The sequence below is a fragment of the Epinephelus lanceolatus genome, chromosome 21 (assembly GCF_041903045.1).
Source record: "Epinephelus lanceolatus isolate andai-2023 chromosome 21, ASM4190304v1, whole genome shotgun sequence".
In the NCBI taxonomy this organism is placed as follows: Eukaryota; Metazoa; Chordata; class Actinopteri; order Perciformes; family Serranidae; genus Epinephelus; species Epinephelus lanceolatus.
In genome coordinates, this window is record NC_135754.1 from 30275001 (window position 1) to 30299979 (window position 24979).

Here is a 24979-nt window from a genome sequence, read left to right on the forward strand (position 1 = left end):
CCGAGGCATTAGAGTTTAGGGAAGGGGAGGAGGACATCACATCGCCGAAACTGCAGATCAAAGTCAGGGGATTTGCACACTTCCCCGATTTTCATTTAAGCTAAGCACCACAGCTCCACCGCAAAGCCAGATTACCTTTTTTTTATTCTCTTTGAAAGAGAGCGAGAGAGAGGGAGAAAATAAGATTGCCATCGATGCACAACCACTCCAACATCCCCCAGTTCAAAGCCCCATACCTTGATCCCTACATTTTTCAAAGATATTATTATTTCTAAACTGTGTTAGAACTTAATTGAGCATTTGATGTTACGTTCAAATGATTTTAGCAGAGGGTTTTTTTTTATTGTTTCCCTCAAGTTGGAGACAAGTAAGTGATCTTTTCCTCGCCTCCTGCGGAGCTAAGAAAAAAACAACCTTAAAGGGATAGTTTGGATAGTTTTTAAAGTGGGGTTGTATGGGGTACTTACCTACAGTAGATGTCTGTTGGCACGACCCAGTTTGAAGAAGCAGAATGGAGTCCAACATGGCGACGGGGTCAGCAACAAAATGTATGTTAGTCACTTTTTATACCACTTTACCTTTCTGTCCGACAGCCCGTTCTGACGGGGATGCCTTTACGGGCCTCAGTTACCCATCTATGCCCGCGTCAAAGCCACCACACTTTATTGATAAAAGCAGTAATTTTAGCTTGCTGAACACAGGAGCTGCTGATCTACCACTTCTTTGATTAGTTAATTAGTTTGTGTTGTTGTGTGTCTTTGGTGAATCCAAAGTAACCATTCTAAAACAAACATCCAATCTGAAACATCCAAGTTACACAACGATGGAGAGTGCTTTCAGACCTAGAGTTGTCTTGCTTTGGTCTGAATCAGGGACTAATTTTGTTACAAAGTTGCATAATAACCTAGAGTTGGTTTGTGTTCTCACAGCAGCATTTACAAGCGGACCAGATCAAATGCCTTGTGTGAGAAAGCTGCTCTTGATTGGTCAGAATTTCCATGTGGGAAAAATCCAGGAAGTAAAGCAAACGTTGAAGAAGAGTACACTTGCAAGATAAATGTGACACTTTCTAATGTCACAATGGAGGGACAACTACGCAGGTTGATTTTAGCGCTGCTCATCGTGGACTATATTGCTGTCATTGTTCATTTTAGTCAAACCATACAGTTTGAAAACGAGGCGCGGCTCCAACTACAAAACAATGTTTTGATGCATTGGATGTGCTGAATGTGCATATTAAGGCAGTACAGGAGGAGGTGCACATTAATAATCCTCCAGGACTGTAACATGCTCATGTTTAACCCAAACAATGTGTCATGTGACTGCAGTTGGTTCACATCCAGGTCGGAACACGTTCTCACCACAAACGAACCGCACCAGAGTTCATTTATAACCGGACCGAGACCACCTCTTCAAGAACGTCTTGGTCTGGTTGTTTTGGTGCGCACCTGAGTGTGATTGCTGTGTTCACACCTGCCCAAACGAACCATACTATACACACAAATAAACTTGAGTTTGATTGAACCGAACCAAACAGGGCAGGTGTGAAAGCACCCTGAAACAAAATATCTGATTGAGGCAGTGGTAGACAAGTGTCTTCTGTGTTCAGCAATTCAATCACTGTCTGGGTTTGAAGAGAACAATATAACAACTTCGTTTTCAGGTAGGAAATCAGTGTCTGACATTATGATAAAGCAGTGAAAATTCTCCAAATATAGCGTACACTTAAAGTGATACTGATTTTTTTCAGTGGCAAAAATATGTTTGTTTGCTGACCCCATCCACAGCAGTGCATTACTTAGCTTCTGTGGCAGTACTCCTGCCTGCTTCTCCAAACTGGGGGTGGGCCGGGTGACATCTACTGTATGTAATACACTGACTATGGATAAGTACCCCATAAAACCCCACTTAAAAAAATCCAAACTATCCCTTTAAGGTATTAACCTGTCACAAAACCAAAGTGTGCACTCTCTCTTTCAGGCAGCAGTGAAAGAAGAAAAGACAAAGCACGCAGAATTGCACAGCTGAGATCGAAACAACAATCTGAGTTAGGGTTGATCGACGGGGAATCCATCAAAAATTCCTAACCTGCTCATAGATCTCACTTACAAATAGGCAGAGCATGGAGCTGGAATATTAGCACAGTATTTTTGTCAGCTTTTAAGATGTAATGAGGCAGGGGAGGAATAAAACCGTTGTAACAAATGAAATGTATTAGGAGATAATAGAATAGCGGCAGCGCTGGTCATCTACTATGTTGAGTAATGCACACATTTAGAGCGTGATCAAGATTGATTGCCCTTGATGCATCCACACAGGAGGATACGGAATATGAATATGAGTCAATTTAGCGTCCCCTCTGTGTCCCTCTGTGAGTCATTACATCTCGGCTCCTTCTAGCCTTTCTTGATGCACAGTGGAAACCATGGCAACAACACAGCGCTGTCCATCAAAGTGGCTCAATGTAACATTTCACAACAGAAAGCAGATGGCAAAAGCTCTGTGGGCACCAAAAGTCAGATTCAAGAAAAGAAGAGAGATTTGTGCCTGTGACTTCACTTGCCCTTTCCCTTTCTTACTCCCTGCTGTGTTTTCTCTTCCTGTGTGTAATCTTTGTTTGTTTTCCTGTAGTTATGGGCAGTTTTGAGGAGGGTGAACGCACCCAGTCAGTGTCTCAGGGAGAGGGTGCAGTTATCCAGGCCCCGCGCATCCGCAGCTTCCCTCAGCCACAAGTTACCTGGTTCAGAGATGGGCGTAAGATTCCACCCAGCAGTCGCATGTAAGTCCCTTTCTTTTTCTAACTTGTTTTCTTTGCTCCCGTGGAGTCTCTTTTGTGCTTTACTTTATGTTTGTGTTTGATCCTGTGAATACGTCTTTGTGCCTTGTTTGTTCCTGGGGGTCTTTGAGCGTTTCAGTTTGAGAGCGTCTATTCCTACCTGTCTTTTGTCATTCATCTTGGTACATTTTGTGCTAAAGGAGAGTTTGAATTCCTGCTGCAAAGACGAGGGGCCAAGACCAAAGCAGTTTTGGCACTGCGTGAAATGAAACCTCCTCTTTGTTCCTCGTTTTTTATTTTAAAAGAAAACCTAAACCCACCACTTTTATTTTAGCTTGTCTGTGTCTATCTTCATTTTGGTCTCAAAATGGGAGGCTGTGTGTTTCTGAGGTCACCTATCAGTGTTTGCCAGCCGGCAGTAGTGATGTTGGTGCAGCACCATCAGTACCCAATGGGGCCAGCGAGCACTGGAGCTACAAATGGGATTGTTGTTTTGCTTTTCTGTTCTATTCACTTAAAATGGAGGGGTGTAAATAGGGAAATGGAAGGGAACAATGTGTTTTTTCTATGATTTGCTCTTTGGATGTAGAAAGGAGAAGAAAGAAAGGGGCTGAGTTCTTGTCCGGTATGCCCCAATTTAAGAAACATGAAAAACAAACACAGATTTTATAATTCCAGGTTTATACGTTATTGAAAGAGTATGCCACCTAAGGGCATTTCTTTGTGTTGAAAAGTTATGGGGACACAAGTGCTCAGATTAGAAAAACATTTTGTAAATGGTCTTCAACAAAGCCATTGTAGGTAATGTGTTGTGGGATCGGTATGAGGGTGTATAGATAGTTAACGGCGATTTGGGGATAAAACAGCAGATCAAAAGGGCTAGGGCTGCCAACTAATAGTTGACCAAACATTAGTCAACAAGGTCATTAGTCATCAAGATTTCACGAGTCGCTTAGTCGCAGAAGAAACAAACAAAAACAGGTGGAACTCTGTACCATGTGGGAATTTAATTTGAAAGGACAGGCACAGGAACTGGCCACGCTCAGCAGTCAGACAGGAGTCAGGTTACAAACCAATCACAGCCGACAGATATCTTTCCCTTCTTCTGTAAATATTCAATCAGCAGGGCTACCCAGAGCTTTACATCTGTCCCACAGACGATAGGCCTACACACTTATAAACAGTGCCTGAAGGAAGATCAGCTCTGCACTCAGGATTTCAGGGAAATAGGCTATATGATGCTTTTTTTTTGCCGCCACGCTCTTGAAAGCGGGTACAGAAAATAGTAACACCCAGAGCCCACACTCGCATTTTTCAGGCGGTTAAAGACGCAGCATGTGTACGGCCCCTAATTTCCTGGGCTGGTACCTGCGGTTATTCCACAGTAGGGATGTCCCAGTCTGATTTTTTTGCATCCGATCCGATACCAAGTCCTTTATTTTGAAACTGAGTCCGATACCGAGTCCAATCCGATACTTTGCAAAGCATTAAGAAAGAAAAAAAAAAAAAAAAAAGAATGCATCCAAGTTGTCCCATAATGTTTTTTTTTTTTTTTTTTTTTTTTTTTTTAATTAAAATAGTATCCAAAAAGCTTATCGGTGGTTCAGCACCACGAAATGTAAACCAAGTCAATATCTTCTTCTTGTCTTCAATAATCAAAATAGGCCTATACCTTTTTTAGCGGTTTGACACATGAAACAAATATTTTTCTTTTACTCGGTCAAACCCCACAAAGAAACCATAAAACCCATAAAACAGTTCCCTCAACACCAAAATTAAATTGTTTTTACCTGGTTTCTGTAGAACAAGAGAATTATACTCAATTTCCAAAAATACAAATACAACAGTAATCAGTTTCAAGAAAGTATATATTTTTTCCACCAAAGAAAAGAAATGTTCCGCTTGGTTCAGTCAGTTCAATCCAGTTCAAACAAAAAACTCCACTCCAGGATTTCCAAATAACACACAGTTCACAGTTCAATTCCGTTCAATCCACACAGTTGGCTAAGCAAAAGAAAACTCCACCCCAGGTTTTCCTGCAACCAAGGAGGTAAAGAAAATCCACTGTTGGCTCTGACTCAGTTCAGTTTCAAAACAATAAATCAACCCGGCCCGAACGTTCCAACTAAGGAATAATGAAACGGAAAGTAACCCCCGGCTTTTGCCAACTCACGCAACCGTGTGTGAATGCCATAACGCTCCGGCGTTGTTTCGGGCATGGAGGCTCCCTAGGATCCCTTGATATCCATGGCGGAATCTCTGAGTTGAGGTCGGTGGCTGGATGGATGATATTCCATGGGGAAGTGCACCTATTTCGCGGACTTTGAGCGGTGTAAAATGCCGTGGTAGGCCAAATATGCAGAGGACTTCTGGCTCATTTCTCACTTGGCGACTCTCGTCATACTGCCAGGAGCGGCATAATGTAGGGGCCGGTCTACCTGGGCTCAGCTGATCGAGCCATTCCACTGGCCGATAGCACCGGTGGGTGTGTCTGGAGGTACCTCAGTGTCTGGAGGTGAGCAAGCCATCAGCTGACTGTCTTATAAAAAAATATATATTTAGAAAATATACAGGATCGCCACACTTTATACATTGGAAAGCGGACACAACAGTGAACAACATAGATGAAAAACCTGGCCATTGTTGTTGTTTTGAGTCCTCCGATCTTTTATTACCGATTCCGATTTTGTAAAAATAACGTGATTGGGTATCAGCGCCGATTCCACAGACTAGTTAATAACATGTCAGGCAGGAAATCCAAAGTGTGGGGTCATTTTGAGAAGGTGAAGGACAAACCCAAGGTGATATATTAACTCATCTTCATTGGTCGACTACAAACATGACGTATCATCTGAAACATGGAAGTAGCTACATGCCCATTAGCCCACAGCGTCATTAACAGGCGGCTCGCTCAGTGTGTGACGTGCACTTGTAGATAAAATATAGGCCTATATTAATGAAGGTTCATTAGTACGGTTTTGTATTTCTCTGTAATGTAGCACAGTGTTAACAATGTTACTGATATTATTCTTTCTCACACCTTCAACTTAAACCACCAAAATATATCATTTAATAATTAAATTGATATCGTAAACATGTGGGTGACTAGTCGACCAATGGCCCTAAATGACTACTTGGAAAAGTCTTAGTCAAGGGCAGCTCTAAAGAGGGCATAGCTTCACTGTTATCAAGAGCATAGGTTTCATTTCAGCATTTAGGGATTTGAGGGGATGACATTAGAAGCATTGGGTCTGGAGGTAGAGTGTCAAATGCTTTATGTCTTGCGTTCTGGTGAATTTCTATGCACCTATGTATGGTGCAAATGTCTTTTGTAAAGTAAAATACAAAATTCAGATGACTTTTAAAAATAATCAGAAAATATAGTAGGATAAAATGCAGTTAGACGAGACGAGATCCTTATTGTTCACCAGCATGAAAAATTTGTCTTCGGCCCACAGACACACTATTGTAAAAAGCAGACGAGCAGTTAGTAAAACAAACATGTAGATAGGGTCATAAAAAGCACTTAACACATTAAATCAGTTCCTGTCATTGGCTACGGTTACATGATGGCTTCTCATTTGGAATGAAATAAATCTGAATGAAATCATTCGGAATTAAAGTCTTTACAGGTAGTTTACATGGGAAATATTCATTCCGAATGAGGGTTTACATGGGAGATCAGTTCAATCGCCTTTATTCAAGTCCGCGCAAGGTTTGGGTCAGGGAAGGTTTCTGATTGGATAGGGGGCGGCGCGGCTGTTACGTGTTTACGTTTACCGGAAGAAAACACTGTAGTCCTCGCTCCGGATAACAAGATGTTTGACGATGACGTTCTTAGTGCCTTTTTCGGGCGTGTTTTGCTTATATTCTTGAAGCAGCAGTACGACAACAACCTTGTTCTGCTAATGCTTCATCTGTTGAGTAGGAGAAGGGAGGTAGAAGGTTGAAGAAGGGAGATAGAAGACCGTGCTGTGGCGAATGGAAACCGGTGAGTGCAACAAGTCCGACTGCTCTATCTCAGCTTGTTGCTATGCAGCCCGTTGCTATGTGCACTATATACGTCATCGCGCCAGAAGGGCAAGGAAACGAGCATGCACAGAAAGACCAGAATGAATTTAAAGAGGAATGAGTGTATACATGCACACAAAATTCTTTCATTCGGAATGACAAACGGAATAAACCACCCCCTTTAATCGGATTTAATTTTCAATCGGAATGACTGTTTTTCAATCGGAATGACCGTTTACATGACCACTTTTAATCGGAATGGCCTTTCATTCCGATTAAAAGTGGAATTAAACTGTGCATGTAAACGTACTGAATGTCTGTCTGTGGTTTAAAACTCATCAGTCACTCAGTTGAGTTAAGGATATTCATGGCACTTTGGATGAAGGACTTCTTGAATACGTCTTTAGCTGCCAGTGAGACTTTATAGCGCCTCCTGGAGCTCAAGAGCTCAATTTGGCTGAAGAGAGGATGGGAGCTTTCATTATCTGTTGCTTTCAAATATTTATTCCACTGTAGATCAACTTTTTTTTTTATTTAATGTCATCCCCACTGAGTCAGCACACATGTAAGCATGATTCTCTCCTGAGGGGCATTCATGCTCAACATTAAACATGTATACGGACATGGACAGAGCCTTCTGCCTGTACTCTGCATTCATTTTGTCTTTATTTGTGCACATTTTCTGAAAGGTTACGGATATGGACGAAACAAAGCAGTACCACTAGAGAGCGTGAGGGCAGTGCACTGTAGTTCAAGTTAGACACGACTGCAGGACAAAATGAAGACATTCTAACAATGGCAAAACGCAAAGAATCGGTAATGTAAAAAAAAAAAAAAAAAAAACATCCATCCACATGTCTTAATGTATTTAATGGCCCCACACACCACCACCAAATTTAACGCTGCCTCTGTTAAAAGCTACGTTATAATGACCACGTCCAATGTTGCTTTGGTGGTTGTTGTTAGAAACCTTTGACACTACCCTCCACTGCTATCTAATGGCTCTATCTATGCCAACATAAAGGACGCATGGAAGTATGTAGGCAGTGACGGTTACAACGTTTTAAATGAACCTCTCTTTTCATACATTAAGAGTGTATAAATGAGACTTAAGTCCTCTTTTGTTTGGGGAAATCCATCTATCCATCCATTTTCCTCCGCTTATCCGGGGCCGGGTCGCGGGGCAGCAGGCCGGGCAAAGTACTCCAGATGTCCCTCTCGCCAGCAGCGCTTTCCAGCTCCTCCTGGGGGACCACAAGGCGTTCCCAGGCCAGATGAGATATGTAGTTCCTTCAGCGTGTTCTGGGTCTGCCCCGCGGCCTCCTACCAGTGGGACATGCCCGAAACACCTCCAGCGGGAGGCACCCAATAACCACCTCAACTGACTGGGGAAATAACCTCTTTAAATGTGCATGTGGCACCTCTTCAGGTCAGTGACACACAATTCACTTTAATTAATATACCCCTGGACTTTAATAGTTGAGTTGTTGAGCTCAGAGGAAGAGATAACGGAAAACTTGGACACAAAGAGACTGTGTTAATAACTTGTTACAATTACTTATCAGTGCAAATTTTTGGGGTTATTTTAAAACCAGTAGGCTTAGGCGGATTCTTTTTTTTAGCTTGTATTACTTTTTGGAAAATACAAATTAGTTTCTATTTTCTAGAAGATTTGTTTCAAATTAAAAATGATTGGGACGTAATCGCCTTTTCAAAAAGAAAGTGGTGGAGACATGTCCCCAGCATCCCCCAGTAAAAGTGACATCTCTACAACTGAGTTAGCGCTGCACTCCCCTAATGTTGTCGCATAAACACCAAAGATCAAAACTGATGCAACAGAAACAGTGATATTCTTTTCCTTCCTTGCATTCTTCTTGGTCAGAACCTGGTGCCTTCATTACAGACAGTGCGACCCGGCCGCGGATGGTCTGTTTGAAGATTTGGGTGTGTCATGCCATTAGTGGCTAACGTAGCCTTGAGCTGGTGGCCTCAAGCAGAGATGAGGAGCGGGTACAGAGGTCTGGTAAGCAAAGGTTTTGTTTAACTCCACACATGCAGATATTTGTTTTGACTCATAAATCTGCTTGTGGAGTCAGCTGAGGCTTTATATAACTTTTTACTCATGCAGGTTCACTCCCAGGACCTGAGACAGACTTTGATGCTTTGAAGTCTTTCAAGATTAGACAGCAGTGCATTTATATATTGATACAGCTTCAATTAGGCTTCATACTGTATGTCTCAGGTCAAGGTGATGGTGCATCTGACTCTCTTTCAGTGATTTTGGGAGATCATGTGTACAGTTTTTCCACACACTGTCTTCCTGTCTTTGTGTGGGAGCACTCTGTGGGTGTGTACCTGCACGTGTGTGTGTGTGTGTGTGTGTGTGTGTGTGTGTGTTAAAAAGGCACTTATCCCTGTCTCATCACATCTGCATTTCTTCGCAGTGGGAGGTGACCTTGCCCTTGGTTAGAGTGAATCTTTCTTATCAGCTCCTCATCATCAGTAATCATACCCTGACCTAGAATGACAATGAGACGAGCGCCCAGACTGAGTGAGAAGCTGAAGGCTGTGGACGGCCCGTGGGTCGGCCGGCTGCTTCGATTTTGTTCCGTCCTGTTGTGGAAGTCTGGATTACTTTTAAGAAGTCGTTAAGGAAAAGGTCAAACAACAGTGACGCGTGGAGCTCAGCCTGTGTATTAAGTCGGTATTTGAAGGGATTATTGTTATGAAAGTTTGATGAATGATCACACATTTGTCGACAGATTTTGGTGAGAAGGGTCCATCAAAGAATCTTTCATGTTTTCATTAGTTTCACATTTGTCTCATTGAGCTCCTTCCCCTCTCTCTCGTCTTGTCTCGTGTATTTCTTCTGTTGATGCCTCCCTCTTTCTCTCTCCTCTCACTCCTTTTGTCTCCATTATCGGCCACCCACTGTGTGTACTTTGCTTCTCTTCATCCTTGCTACCTACCCTCTAGCTCTGAGAATGCTAATTCCGCGCACACTACCAAGGTCACTGTGTGCAAATGAGCACCGTTGATAACAGGCAGCCTTTTTTATTGAAAATCATTTAATTGAATTTGATTCGTGCCACTAGCGTTGACTCTGTAGAGGCATCAAAGTCTCACTAGTGGGGGGAGAATGAGGGAGCGCCGAATGTTACCTTGATGAAGGCTCTTTTTGAGGACTAGTGTTCTCCAGAGTCGGCTCCAGCTGTGTGGTCCCTCTAAACATAGTCACATAGGCCTCTATGCATGATACTTACAGTCACTGTGAGACCGGCAGTTCCATCTGTAAGAGCTGTGTGTGCCAAATGGGGCTGTAACGGTAACTGAAAGTCACTGTTTGGGTTACGAGTCATGGTTCAGTGTGAGTTCAGTACAGTTGGGATACTTTTATTTATTTTGTAATGCCTCTGTGTCGGCGATAGCGGGGGCTGGAGGCATTATGTTTTCGAGTTGTCTTTCCTGCGATATCTGAAGAAGGCCAAGAGGGAACTTTTTCAGATTTGGTACAAACATCTTCTCACACTCAACGATGAACTGATTAAATTTTGATGGTCAAAGGTCACTGTGACTTCATCTGTCTCAATCCCATGAATGCCATACTCTGGAGTACCTTGAGGGAATTTTCTCAAATTTGGCACAAACTTTCACTTGAACTCAAGGATGATATAAATGGAATTTGGTGGTCACAGGTTAAAGGTCAATGTGACTTTACGAAACATGTCTTTGGCCATACCACAATAACTCAAATGCGAATTCTGACAGTATTTCACACACATGTCTAGTAGGATAAAACGATGAAGTGTTGACATTTTATATCCAAAAGGTCAAAGGTTAACTTTAACATCATATCTCAGGAACAGAACGGGAGACATTTGTTCAGATACTGAATTGGCGGCACCAGTCTTGGATGCTCACCTTTGAACTGTGCTGATTGTGTGGATCTTCTGTGTTGCCAGATTGAAGATGTGTGTGAGCATCCATGTTTTCACAGACATGAATGTAAACTGCAACAAGGCGGCATTCTAGTTTTTATTAATTTATTTATTGAAGAGACAGTTGTGCAAGTCTCACAGACAGATACAGTCCTCTTGCTGGGGGCTGTGGAAACATTTTGCCAACTGGCAACTGTGGTAAACTACTTTTATTCAGTGTATCTGTGGAAAGTATTTAAACATCCAAAGCATCCAAACATTTCTCATCTCAGTGATCGGCACATCTGGGTGATGCTGTCCAATGTGCGTTAGCCTGTTGGACGTGTTTCCAGTCACATACTCTACATTCTGGGAACCCATCGGCTGTATTCAGCGTCTGACATCCGTCAGACGGCGAAACAGCCTCTGGGGGCAGACCCCCGATTTTTTGGCATTCCGGTTTGATTTGGGCGGAGGAGGCGAATTTCCGTTTCCGACTTCCGTTTTATATAAGTAAATATGCTGAACCATTGCGATGGATTCAGAGTCTGCGGTGATGCCAATTATGTTCCGCCTCATTAATTCACCGCACGGACCGTTTAACCTGGCAACAACTGCAGCCGGCTCAAATGTGATTGGTCAATATCACGCGGACTACAAACAGCCTACAACCGGAAACCAGGGCTCCTCTGCTCTTCTTCTACATTCACTGAATGTAGAGTCTGTATATAGCAGACATTGCGCTAGACTTTTTTGTCTCCGGTCATTTTGACCGACAGGGTCATAAAAATCCGGTCATAATCTATTTTTACCAGTCATTTTAATTTTCGTTTTTAAATGATAATAAAGATATTCAAAGACATTTAGGTTTCATTTGTTCGTTTTTAATAAATCCAACAAGTGAGTTATAAAGTGTGCATTAATAAGGACATGAACGAAAAGATGAACAGACATCCACACACCCATGCCATTAGGCTTTGCTTTGCAGTTATGTCTGTAGGCTCGGTGACACAAAATTAAAATTGTAATGAAGTGATTATGGTATTGAAAAATGTGTTCGGTTATGCACTGTTGTGTTATTTTAAATTATAAACACAGTATTTCCTCCTCACGTTCCTCAGTGCGTGCTGCTGTTATTTTATTTTGAAAATTGTCCGGATTCTCTCGTCTTTTCTGTGTCCAACTTCCTGTTTGGTACGATCCACTCAATCCAGCTTGACAGAAGCGCTCGCGGCTCCCATGAAAAATAGACCAGACGCCGAACTGAAGCGCTGCCTCAGCGGGCATTCTGCTCTGCTCAGCGGCCTGTGTGGACAGTCAGATAGGTTAACATGGGCGCTGACTGAAAACTGCCTCCACTGCTGGGCGCTGCGCTTCGGTTCCGCGTCCGGTGTGTCCAGGGCGTTATGTCAACAACGCTACATCAGAGTGACAGATGAATGATCTTTTCTCTGCAGTGTGAAAACGGCAGCCACTTAAACCACTGACTGTGCACTCCGCCGCCAAGTGGGCAGGGGTGGTAATTGCAACCGGTCAAAATGAGCGATAGCCTTCAGATTTTCTGGTCATTATTGTAAAAACCGGTCAATGACCGAGAGTATCCAGTTACCGCGACCCCTGGTATATAGAGACTACATACTCTACAATGGTGGAGCAACTCCAACACACCGTCTTATACACAACTGTGTCTCCATTGCTGATGTACCTGACTGGAAACCCGCAGGCAACGCCATATCTGCTTGTTGTGCTATAGTCAACATATACTGCTAATGGCATACAGCTAAAAGTCTACGGACTGTGTATTCTGCTTGCAGCTGCTTGACCCCTGCACCGTGACAGGTTGGCATCAATACACCTACAGTTGCAGCTCTAGTACCAAGTTACAATGTGAAATATCGGTGAAGGGAAAAAGAGGATTAGAACAAAGACACAATGTACCACAATCATGGTGACCATGTTCTCTTTCATTTACAATAATTCTTTTACTCTACCACTCTAATTCCATCTCTCCTCATTGTCCCTTGCTCCTGCTATCCCTCCTCAGGTGTCATAACTTTAATTTGCAGGCTCTCCAGGGGTTCGTCTTGCTTCTTTTCTCTGTGCTCTGTTTAATCACACCTCAGCAATAGAGGAGAGGGGAAAAAACAGTCAGACCCAAAATAACTGTGGTAATCACCTCCAGCCAACAGCTAATAAAATGCACACTTCTTCTGCAGGCTGCTGTACTTGAACCGCAGTATTTGTTGCATTGTGTTTACCTTCACTTTGTGATCAGCTCAGGCCTGAACTTTGTGGAAATGCTGCCAGGTGCTTGTTCAGATTGTGTCGTACAGTAGGAGAGGGTGTTCTTGTCTTGTCTGGCTCTTTTTTTTTTTTTTTTTTTTTTTTTTTTGCAGTAGAAAGGTGGCAGACACTCAGAATTCACACCGTGATGAAACTTGTTGATTGCAAGGACTTTTGTGAACTGTGTCTTGGGTCCTGTGCACACTGAGCAAATACACGTCAGGTGAGCTGATCCCAGGTAGAAGCTGAAAAAAAAAAAAAAATACAGTAGGTATTACTGCAGCTGCAAACATTAGCAAATTCCTGGGATTAGGGTTTGATATCATTTATTCAAATCATGTATGAAATCCACTTATCAAATGCAAATTCTTTAAATACCCAGGGAGTTTGTTTAAGGAACAGGGAAGCCGGTCTCTTAGATTTTAGTGGTGTGGCTCTGGGGATGACAGTGAGGACATTTACATGCACACTGGTGTCCAGCTTTTGAGTCTTATCCTGGTTTGGTCTTTTCTCGTGGTGTGTCTTGATTCTTCAGCGTCTCAGCCCGTCTCAAGCTGAGTTTCCTCAACAGTCGAGAATGAACACATTTTGGTTTCTGGTTGTCTGAACTCTGCTGGATTTAGCTTTTCCATCTGATAACGGGAAATGGAAAACAGCACAATTCATGAACTGCCTTACTGAAGTCAGGTTTTTCCTTTGTAGTTTGGGCAAAGCAAATTCAGTGAGTTCTTTCTGAACAGACATGTTATAAAATACCTGTTTTTCATTATTTCTGTGTCCAGGATTTTTTGGGGGACCTGAAATCGTGGCTTGATGATGGCATTGGAGCCATCCTTAACATGACCTCTCCCCTACGATATAAAAACTGTATCACTACTACCATTAGAGTTTGTAGCATCAGTTTCATTTTGTTTGTCCCCTGTGTGTGAGTGGCGAGTTCTCTGCACTCTCCTAAATAAACCTTAATAAAAACACAAATAAACAACTCTGTTAAGTGCCACAATCATGTAAACACAAGCTAAATAGCTCTCACTAGCGTACTTTAGTTAGTTAGAATTATCAGGAACACCTTGCTAGTACAAGGTTGGACCCCTTTTGCCTTCAGAGCTGCCTTAATTCTTGGTGCCATAGATTCAACAAGGTGCTGGAAACATTCCTCAGAGATTTTGGTCCATATTGACATGATGACATCACACAGTTGCTGCAGATTTGTCGGCTGCACATCCATGATGAGAATCTCCCGTTCCACCACATCCCAAAGGTGCTCTATTGGACTGAGATCTGGTGACTGTGGAGGCCATTGGAGTACAGTGAACTCATTGTCATGTTCAAGAAACCAGTTTGAGATGATCTGAGCTTTGTGACATGGTGCGTTATCCTGCTGGAAGTAGCCATCAGAAGATGGGTACACTGTGGTCATAAAGGGATGGACACAGTCAGCAACAATACTCAGGTAGGCTGTGGTGTTTAAACCATGCTCAGTTGGTACTAAGAAAATCTCCCCCACACCATTACACCACCACCAGCAGCCTGAACCATTGATACAAGGCAGGATGGATCCATGCTTTCATGTTGTTTACACCAAATTCTGACCCTACCATCTGAATGTGGCAGCAGAAATCCAGACTCATCAGACCAGGCAACGTTTTTCCAATCTTTTATTGTCCAGTTTTGGTGAGCCTGTGTGAACTGTAGCCTCAGTTTCCTGTTGTTAGCTGACAGGAGCGGCACCTGGTGTGGTCTTCTGCTGCTGTAGCCCATCTGCTTCAAGGTTGGACGTGTTGTTGGTTCAGAGATGGTCTTCTGGCCCGTCTGGCACCAACAACCATGCCGTCAAAGTCACTTAAATCACCTTTCTTCCCCATTCTGATGCTTGGTTTGAACTTCAGTGGCAAACTCAGAGCAAATATTTATGTCTGCTTTACTTTGATTTTAAAGATCTGTGAAACAGTTGACACCAGCCTCAGTTTTACCAAGATGGTGAAGATGGATACCTGCTGCACATCACCATGTTGGCCTTGTGCTAGCCCTCAGGCTCACGGATGTCATCTCACATGTAGTATAGTGTGAACACAGCACACCACCCAGGCCCTGCATGTGTAAAGGAAACCCACAGAAACTTAGTGAATACTTCATTTTTGCGTCCCTGCTGCCAGTTTCCCCTCTGGCAAGGCAGCGTCTCACTGTGGCACTGTGACTGCTCTCTCTTTGCCATGTGGCCTCTGCAGCTGTTGTTCTTGGCGAAGGCAAAGACTCCTGCACCGTCTCTCACAGTACACCCATAAACTTACGGATTCACTTATGTTGCTCTCTGACGGTCTTCTTGTTCACTGTCCAGGTTCAAGACATTGTGTCCTCGTTTGACTCGATGCTGAAACGTGCAGCTAAGCATCGGTCTCGCTGCCCTGCGATGGATCCGTTCAACCTGGGCTCTCGCGTCTTTGTTGTGTTGTGATGTAGAGCAGGATGCAAGGAGAAAAAGAACTTATTTAACACTAACAGTCATTATTCTTCCCTTATTGAATGGGAATACATTTGGCAGGGTCTTTTCCATTCAGCTGCTGTGATTTGTTGTGTTATTTTGGAGACTTAATGTGGTGTATAATCAGAGGCTCCTTCAGTAAACACATTTGCCAGGAATTGCAGGGCTGCTGGCGAGAAGGTGAGTCTGCCGCCGGATACAGCCGAGCCTGTCCTCTCACTATTTCAACACTGACAACAACTCACTGCGCTCTACCTGCTTTTCTCTCCCAGAAACTTTCTATTGACACTCAGGCATGGATTTATCTGCATTACACTGAAAACAACCTTGTAGAGGTGTCCGTTAAGACAGAACACAGAGGAGCCTGACCTGGACGAGTCAGTGGGAGGACATCCCTGACACACACACACACACGCACGCACACACCGCAATTCCTTTGAGTAATCTGCTGTAGCCACTGATCAATTAATGGCCCCTGCCTGTGATGTTCAGGTCCTGTCAGTCCGCTATGGATTCCCCATTAGTCACCAGGGCCAGTGAATAGCCTGGCCCTTTCTCTGCATTTCCCTTTGACCAACTGGCTAGCATCAGTCATGAACCCAGCAGTCTGCAGGTCAGAAGGGAAGAGATGTCAAAGAGAGGCATCAGAGAGCAGCACACCATCATGCACATGGAAGTAGGGACGAATAAATACATGTATATGGAGCTGCAACTAACAATATTTGTTTTCTTATCATTGATTTATTGATTATTTACTTGATTAATCCGTCCCTTAAAGACACATCCTCAAATTGCATGTTTTGTCCAACCAACAGTCAAACACCCAGATGTTCAGTATTTGCGCTTTTTTATTTCGTCTTTACGTAAAGCACTCAAACTGCTTTAATTTGTATGGTCAATAAACTGTCTCCTCCTTCATTAAAAGAGTTGAGCTCACTGGGCTCAGATAATGGGAGGACAACTTCGAAGACCAACAGTCTGACAGAGTGCTGCAGCGATACTGATTTTAAATCCAAGATTTAATCACAGCTAAAACTAGCCCCGTCATGTACCCGTCACACATTAGCACAAACACTTGATGTGTTTTAATTTTGTGAATTGTTGTTCTTGTGGTGCCTTAATATTTGTGAAGTCTTGTTGTTGGTGTAATTGTGTTTTTATGTGACAGTTTTAATTTTCTCAACAAAGATGTTTTTCTCAGTTTCCAGTCCAGGAACTACAGGTGTTAAATTCGGATCAGATTCCTTTTATTGTCATTTTTGTGATAAAACATAAAAGCAAAATACTGTTTCATGTCTAAAACCGGCAAATTTAAAAGTTCTCAGTGCAGTAAAATTATTACAATAATTAAAAAATAAATGAATAACTCTAAAATAGAAGCTACTGAAAAGGCCAATAAAGTGTGGTCAAAAGACTACGTGGGTTCATGTGTGCCACAGTTCAACGGTCTGATCGCTGAAGGATAAAAACTGTTCCTCAGATGTGCTGTCCTGCAGCGGATGCTCCTGAACCGTCTCCCTGACGGCAGGAGAGTAGAAACTGTGGGAGGGATGAGAGGAGTCCAACAATTGCAAGTTGGCTCATGGCTGACTCTGGTGCAGCTTAGAAGCCGTGCTTTGTGCCTGTCCAATAAAAATAAATAAATAAAATGATGTGGTGCTGCACAAATAAACTTGAATTTAATTTGATTGAAAGTGAAATGTGCCAGGTGCTGGGTTAGGCTATCTACGGAAGCCCATTTGAGGCAAAGAAAAAAGTAATGTTTTGGTATTTACACCAAAACCCAAGTGGCACCAATATTAAATGTTCATATGTGTCCATAGATGTGAAGATTAGGGCTGCAACTAGGTCAAAATAGGTGTAGCCTCCTGGTGCAGTTTCTTAAACACAGTGGGCCACATGCAGGAGGTGATACACGAACAAATTTCCTTTTGTTTTTGTTTATCTTGGATTTGTTCGTATTTTGGTAGTATCCATAGACTTTTGGGATTCACCAATGTTAATTATATTTGCTTCTCTCTTAGGTAAGAGAAAATTTTCCAAGTGGTTGAGAGCACTCCGCCAAGATAAAAGAAAAATATCTTGTTTTTACAGTCCGGAAATAGTTTGTCTAACGTAAGGAAACTAAATTTGAGGAGCATCAAAAAATAATGAATTTCATTTAATCTAATTTAGATTATTACATTCTTTTTTAGACTAATTATAATTGTTTGATCATTAAATTGTTGGACTTAAGAGACACTATTGGTCAATTTATCCCAATTAAAACGTTAAAAACCTCTTTTTTCATGTCAAACCATTTGTTTTCATTTCAGTTACACCTGAGACAGCATGCATAGCATCACAAAGACTTTGCTCTTGCTGGGTTTTTTAATTACCTCTAACACCAGTACTGATACTTTTGAAAATCATATCACTTTAAGCTTATTGAACAGTATGTTGATTTCACTTCTGGCGAAGTTCTTACAGCCTTTATGTTTTTTAGTCTCCAATTATTAGCATGTCTTTCCACGCAGCACAGCACAACCCTTAATGCAGTGTTTGAGGGTGTTACCCTGCTAATAGGTGACACAATAGGTGAGAGCAGACTTGGCTGGTGAAGAACGTTTGGTGCATCGGGAACTGACTTCTACTTTTTCTCCTGACAGAAAATATGAGATGTAAGAGAACGTTGCTGCATGGGGCCCAAAGTTCTCTCTCTTTTTAAATCGCTCAGACCAGCCTATGAAAAACTTTGAAATTGTCCTCTCCCAGGCTCACTGCCAATTCTTCTACTTTTCCTCCTCACCAAGGGCCCGCTCAAAGGGGCATTATGTGACCGGGCATTATCAATCCACTTCACGAGGGCGGCTTCAACCACAGGTGCTTTCCCAGTGCGCATTCGTTTTCTGTCTCCATCACTAGCAGCCATGACTAGCAGCCATAAGCTGCAGGAGACTGCGTTTTTCATTGAGAGAAAATGACTTCTTTGTTTTTTTAACGGGCACACAGTGTTGGCCTCAGGTAGCCAGCTGGAAGCAGACGAGTCACTGTGAGGCAAAATATCATGGAAGTTAAGTGAAAAAAAAAAAGATCAACATTTTTTTTTTACATTCGTTTCATATGCTATCATGTATGAAAACTGTAAGTGGAATACTTAATTACTATTAGGGCTGCCCCCTAATAGTCGACCAAACGTTAGTCGACCAGAAAGGTCATTAATTGGGAAGATTTCATGGGTCGCTTAGTTGCAGGAAAAAAGAAACAAACAAAAATGAAACTCTATTAGGAGCTACACCTTGTCAAAATAAATCAGAACCTATATGACTGGACCATGTGGGAATTTAATTTGAAAGGACAGACACAGGAAGTGGCCACGCTCAGCAGTCAGACAGGAGTCAGGTTACAAACCAATCACAGCCGACATATATCTTTCCCTTCTTCCGTAAATATTCAGTCTGATAAATACGGAAAAGTTGATCATGTTAGTGCAGGGCTACCCAGAGCTTTACATCTGTCCCACAGACGACAGGCCTACACATTTATAAACGATACAACACGTGTACGGCCCCTAATTTCCAGGGCTGGTACCTGCGGTTATTCCACAGGCTAGTTAATAACATGTCGGGCAGGAAATCCAAAGTGTGGGATCATTTTGAGAAGGTGAAGGACAAACCCAAGGTGATATGTAAACTCATCTTCATTGGTCGACTACAAACATGACGTATCATCTGAAACATGGAAGTAGCTACATGCCCATTAGCCCACAGCGTCATTAACAGGCGGCTCACTCAGTGTGTGACGTGCACTTGTAGATAAAATATAGGCCTATATTAATGAAGGTTCATTAGTACAGTTTTGTATTTCTCTGTAATGTAGCACAGTGTTAACAATGTTACTGATACTATTATTTCTCACACCTTCAACTCAAACCATTGTGTTGCCCCGCCCAAAATATATCATTTAATAATTCCATTAATATCGTAAACATGCAGGCGACTAGTCGACTAATGGCCCTAAATGAGGACTTTTGGTTGATTAGGAAAATTCTCAGTTGGGAGCAGCCCTAATAACTATAAGCAGATATTTATTAACAGTCAATATTCTGTTGATTTACTAATCTATTAATCAATTAGTCATTTCAGTTCTGCTGTAGATAGATGTATCATTGGATTGACCAGATGGATGGGTTCAGGAATAGCCTGCTGTGTTTGGTTTCGTAAACACTCGGGTCCCTCGGCATATCAAGGCTGATCAGAATTGGCCTTGAGTTCCTTTAGATGTCACTATTTGACCTTGCGGGGTATTCGGGATATCCATTTTATCTTTACCATTTTCTGAACACTCAACCAACCGCGAGCAACAGGGGAGCAGAACGCGAACAGTGAGCCACAAATCTCTAGTTCATGCCCCCGGTGTGAAAACAAGTGGCTGTTTTCGTGAGCAACACTCCCCTAACTCTTCTCATCTCTCTCGCTCCTCCATCTCTCCATCCCCAGGAGCTGTGGCTTTTTCATCACAGGTCTGTTGAGCAGTAGGGCATGCAGCCCGCTGCTCGCTCTCACTCTTCTGCCTCTCTGTGGCTTTATTCCGCCTTCATCCGTCTACTGGCTGCAGTTTGACTCATACTTTAGCCAGCCATGTGAGCTGCTTGATCCCGTCGACTGCTCTCACTCTCTCCTGGGGGAGGCCGGCAGCCGACCGGGGCCATTTGTCTGCATGTAATGGAGGTCTGAAGCTGCAGAGCGAGGTTAGGCCCCTCACGGCCCGGCGGAGAGGGACAGCCACGACAGATGCCAAAACACTCCCGAGCGTGTGCACGTGTGTTAGAACAGGCACGGCTCTGTCACACTGTGTCTGTACTGGATTAACACAATAAGATATGCACACAGACTGGCAGTCAGCGGTTGAGATACAAAGATGTGCTTTTAAGCTCGATATTCAAAGGCAGAGTCCAGGGACGATGCATTCTCAAATAAGGAGCCTGGATCGTTGTTTATTTAATTTACTTGTAATGTAATTTATTAGTATTAATGAAAATTAGAGAAGGGAAACAGCTAGCGGCAAATGAAACATTTAAACTGCCATCTCTCTATTTCAATCAGACATAAATCCTCATCATCATTATTGATTAAAGTGCTGTGGAATTATTATCAGGCTGGCAGTCACTGAAAAAAACACCCTTGACGCTAAACATAAATAAATTGATCCAGAAGAAATTAATTGCATGTAAGACTAGTACTGCTTCTCGCTGCGAGCAAAGCTGGGATTGCACACAAAGCTGCACAGTTGGCCAAGATGTTTGTGAGCAGCTGTCCAGCCTGCCAGGCTCTCTCGTGGACCGCAGCTCTTTCTGGAGAATAATAATGGAAAAGGAAATTGGGTTGGAATAAAAAAGAGAGAGTATTCAAAGATGCAGGAATAAACATAAAAACCAGACAGAGGCGGAGGCATGTTCACACATATCTGATTTGTCCAAATTTCTCAGCTCTGTGTCTTGATAAATCCCCGCACCGTGCCAGGTACGTGGCAAGCCGTCGTTACAAGGAAGCCTCAGGCAGCTGCTCACACACCACTGAGAGACTGGGGAGTTTAATAAGGATGACCAAAATGCATTTAGAGCGAGAATGAAATAGATAAAAAAAAAAAAAAAAAAGCAACACGCTAAAACAAGAAATTACTTCAGGAAGCTGGTAAAAAAAAAAAAAAAAAGAACAATTCCATTACCTGTTTTAACCAAAGTCTTATCTCCCTCTTCGTGCTCCCTTGATATACATGTAAAGCCATTCAGGATAATTGGCTTACTTTTAATTTCTTCCTGCATCATGTGGTGTTGGATCCCTGAGGACCGGTGAGCGCGAGGAGCAGTTAGATCTGCTGAACACGCTGTGTAACAAAGTCTTGTGTGACCCCCACTGCAGCAGCCCTGATTACAGGCGGAGGGAGAGAATGCTCAGCAGGGGGGCACATTAAAATCACCTAGCCGGGGAAAAAATTGCCGACTGCTCCCACTAACATTGATGAAATCAGGACTTGCTCTGGATGATGGTAAAATATTAGTTGAAACTTATTTTGTCAGGTGGTTGGGTGGGGTTATCGAGTAGAGAGTGGGTTTGTGGAGGAAAAAGAAACAGAGAAAAAGTTTGCAAGATCACCTCATACAGTGCTGGACATTATCAGAGACAATAGGCTGTCTCCTCCAGGTCGTTTCAAGCTCCGCCTCCTGTAACTTAGCAGCAACCCCAGTGATGTTGATGGGTTGTTAGTTCCATGATCCACAGGTGATAATTTGAGTGGGTCTTCAAGCTGCACGATCATGGCCAAAATGATCATCCAAATTATTTTAACCAATATTAAAATCACAAATATTTATCGCAGTTATTCATCGATTTTAGGGACAATATATTTGTATTGCACTCTCATATTTAAATATACAGAGCACTGCTTTCACTTTCATGTTGCACGACGTTACTACTACTGTACAAATCTTTGCGTCAGAATATGTACGGTCCTTATTCACTCAGTGCATCTCCCAGAAACCAAAATAAATAAAACTAGTCCATACTCATTGAGTACCATACCATGACTTAGTCATACCAAAAATTAGATTTAAAAAAAAACAAAAAAAACAAAACATTCAGCCACAGGGGGAGCCGCAGCGATCGGTTGCATTTTAGCCATTTTTAAGCATTTTTCTGTTGTAATAGCGCCACCCAGTTGCCAATTATAGTTAAATTTCTCCAGTCACCTTGAGGCGTCCTGTTCTACATATCTACCAAGTTTAGTAAAAATTGATACGGCGGTTAGGCCTGGATAAGAAATTAGCTCTCTAGCGCCCCCATTTTGTTTGATGGGGTCAATAATGGAGGGGTCCCCTCAGATTATGTGTGGTCATATGCCTACAAAGTTGTGTGGTGATCGGTGAAACCCTTGAGATGTTATACACCTTTATGTGATCAATTTTAAGTGTTTTTCAAAAGATTCAAAATGGCGGAAAATCTGTATAACCAGAAGTTATGGGTTCTTGAGGCAAATTTGTTCCTCATGAGGAGAGGCATCTGTGTGCAAAATTTCATGTCTCTACAACATACGGGGCATGAGATATGCCTATTCAAGGTTTGCAATTTTAATCGGTTGCTATAGCGCCCCCCTTTGGCCAATTGATGTAATATTGCTTCATTCGCATACTCCCATGACCCTCTACCACTGTGCCAAATTTCACATGGATTGACCAAGTCAATGAGGAGAAAAACGTGGAACAGACACACACACACACACCCCCACAGACGGACAGTTTTCGTCATTATATACTGTAGTAAGATTGTACTTAAAATATAAGCTCAATGTGTAAGGTTTCTTTGTGTAACAATGTTTTATGGATGAAGGATTTAAAAAATGCATCAGAAAAAAAATAACTGGGTGTGCAAAGGCCTTTTGGGAGCTGGATAGATACGGTGATGCGATGTACAGCATCGCTGATATGAATATCTGAGATGACGCTAAGTAAGGACAGGGATTCACTTTCAAGGTACCATGAGTGACGTTATTCCAAACAATGGATCCCCAGAAGTGGAGGCTGGCTGTTAGGAAGTTCTTGGTTTGATTTGCATCTAGGTTTTCTATGGGCGGAGCATGAATGTGTTTTGCGTGCTACCCACGGAGGGAGATAGTAGGTGTTAGCAGTTAGCGGCTGACTCAAAGGAGAACAGTGGCCAAAAATGCCAAATTGGGAAAAAAATAGGTTGGTGAGCTCCTTACCCTCAGAGCAGAGGATGAGATCAGCCACCATATAACAGACATAGTAACTGATTGTTGTTGTCATGTTAATACCATTGTTATTGTTTATAAAGAGCTGCTGACACGCATGTTATATGTCACACTAGAGGCTGATACAGGGTTACATGTCATGCCTCTTTTGATTTTGTGATGCGGAGCGGCAGGAAGCCACGGTCATTTGGCTCTGTGTAAAAATGCAAAGGAGGCATGAAGAAGGGACTTTTGGTGGCCCTGTGACCTCTGTGTTAAAAGGGCTTCTGTTTTTAACATGTATTTGTTGTTTACAATGTAGCAATATCAAAGAAAGAAAAAGGGCGCATCCCAATTACACATCGATCAAGGGTTTACTGCTTCCTTTCAGATTTTAATGCAGCAGGGGCACAGGACGCATACCTACTAGCATCACTGACTACCCTGTATTTTCATCTTCAAGAGTTTCTTAAGCGACAGGTAAAGAAGTTAAGCCCAGGATTGTGTTCCCGTTTTAGAAAGGTCCCAGGAAGCCACCTGGGATTCATTCAGCGCTTTGGACACTTCCGTTCTGCCCACATCCCCGAAGGGATCCATAATTCATGGCTGTGCGTCCAGGATGTCACCGCTCCAGCAAGCTAGCATTAAATATTTACCGCAGATCATAAGCTGCAGCCATCGAGGCCTGCCAGTCCCTTTAGGAAAACTGTTTTCAGTCGCAGCATGCACGGAGAATCCCAAATGAGCCCAGTGGCTGGGACTGCTCTGAGAAATCAGTCAGGAAGATGGATCCCATAAGTTATCACACTGTAAATGCTAACAGCACAGGTAGCTATATGCATTAAATCCCTCTCTGTGCTGTGTCCACTGCTTTCCCTTCACGCCTCTCTGGAGCTACAATATGAGTGCAAGGAGGTTTTTTTAAATGTGTTCATACCTGTATGTATTTCAGTGATTGTGAGTATTTTTATCCCTATTTGAATCCTTTCTTTTCCTCAGTCTCTCATCAGCTCTGTCGCTCTCTTAACAAGGCACAGCAGGTACTTAGATCCCCCTACTGATGAGATGAAGGTCAGGTTGGAAGAACAAGTGGATGGAGAAGTGGAGCGGGTTAGATTGGAGGAGGAGAGAAAGAGGAGGTCATCAGCTGTGAAACAGGAACACGACTTAAACGTACACGACGGTTATAGTTTTACACTCGTGTGCAAGAAGCAGTGAGAATTAATGTGCTTCTACAGAAAAAATAAATCTTGTCGGCGATCAAAGACTTTTTTGTTATTGATTTCTAAGATGGCTGTTATTCCCGATGTTGTGCTACCAATAACTCTGGGAACTTGAAAAAAAACGTCAAAGAGAAAATCACAGTGAAATGTCACAGAGTGCAGAAGGTGGGTAGGCGCGACAACCATTTGAATGATATTGATTGGTTTCACTGACAGTAGTATTTTTCTGAAAGACCGAGCTTCCTGATTGGTCAGTGACTCAAACTCTCTTTTGTGTCCTGATGTGAGGGATGTGTGCTTTAGTGCGTAACTATGTCTGTGTCTTTACAGGCCTGGTTCGTGTTTTGTGACCCTGGGAGGCGTTTTTAGAGGTAGCTGAAACTCTGGGTCAGTTACTGTTGTAACTGTCATCTCCCTCTCACAGAGCCTGTCATGCTATTTCATGTCCTCATTTATTCAGTCCGTATTAAAGGGATAGAAGCAGCAGAGATCTACTGTATGTCTGAATGTAAATATTAGCTCAGAATAAAACCGCTGCATGTCCTTATTTACATATATATGT

The 24979-nt window shown here is 42.7% G+C and overlaps 1 protein-coding gene across 5 annotated transcripts in view; it reads left to right on the forward strand.

Moving 5' to 3' along the window:
• The window catches only part of sdk2b (sidekick cell adhesion molecule 2b), a 468332-nt gene that overhangs the window by 336306 nt on the left and 107047 nt on the right, over window positions 1-24979 (forward strand). For all 5 annotated transcript variants that reach the window (XM_078163249.1, XM_033611150.2, XM_078163251.1 and 2 more), the window contains exon 4: window positions 2632-2779. In XM_078163249.1, coding sequence (XP_078019375.1) covers window positions 2632-2779 — 148 coding nt within the window. The remainder of the gene's footprint in view (window positions 1-2631; window positions 2780-24979) is intronic.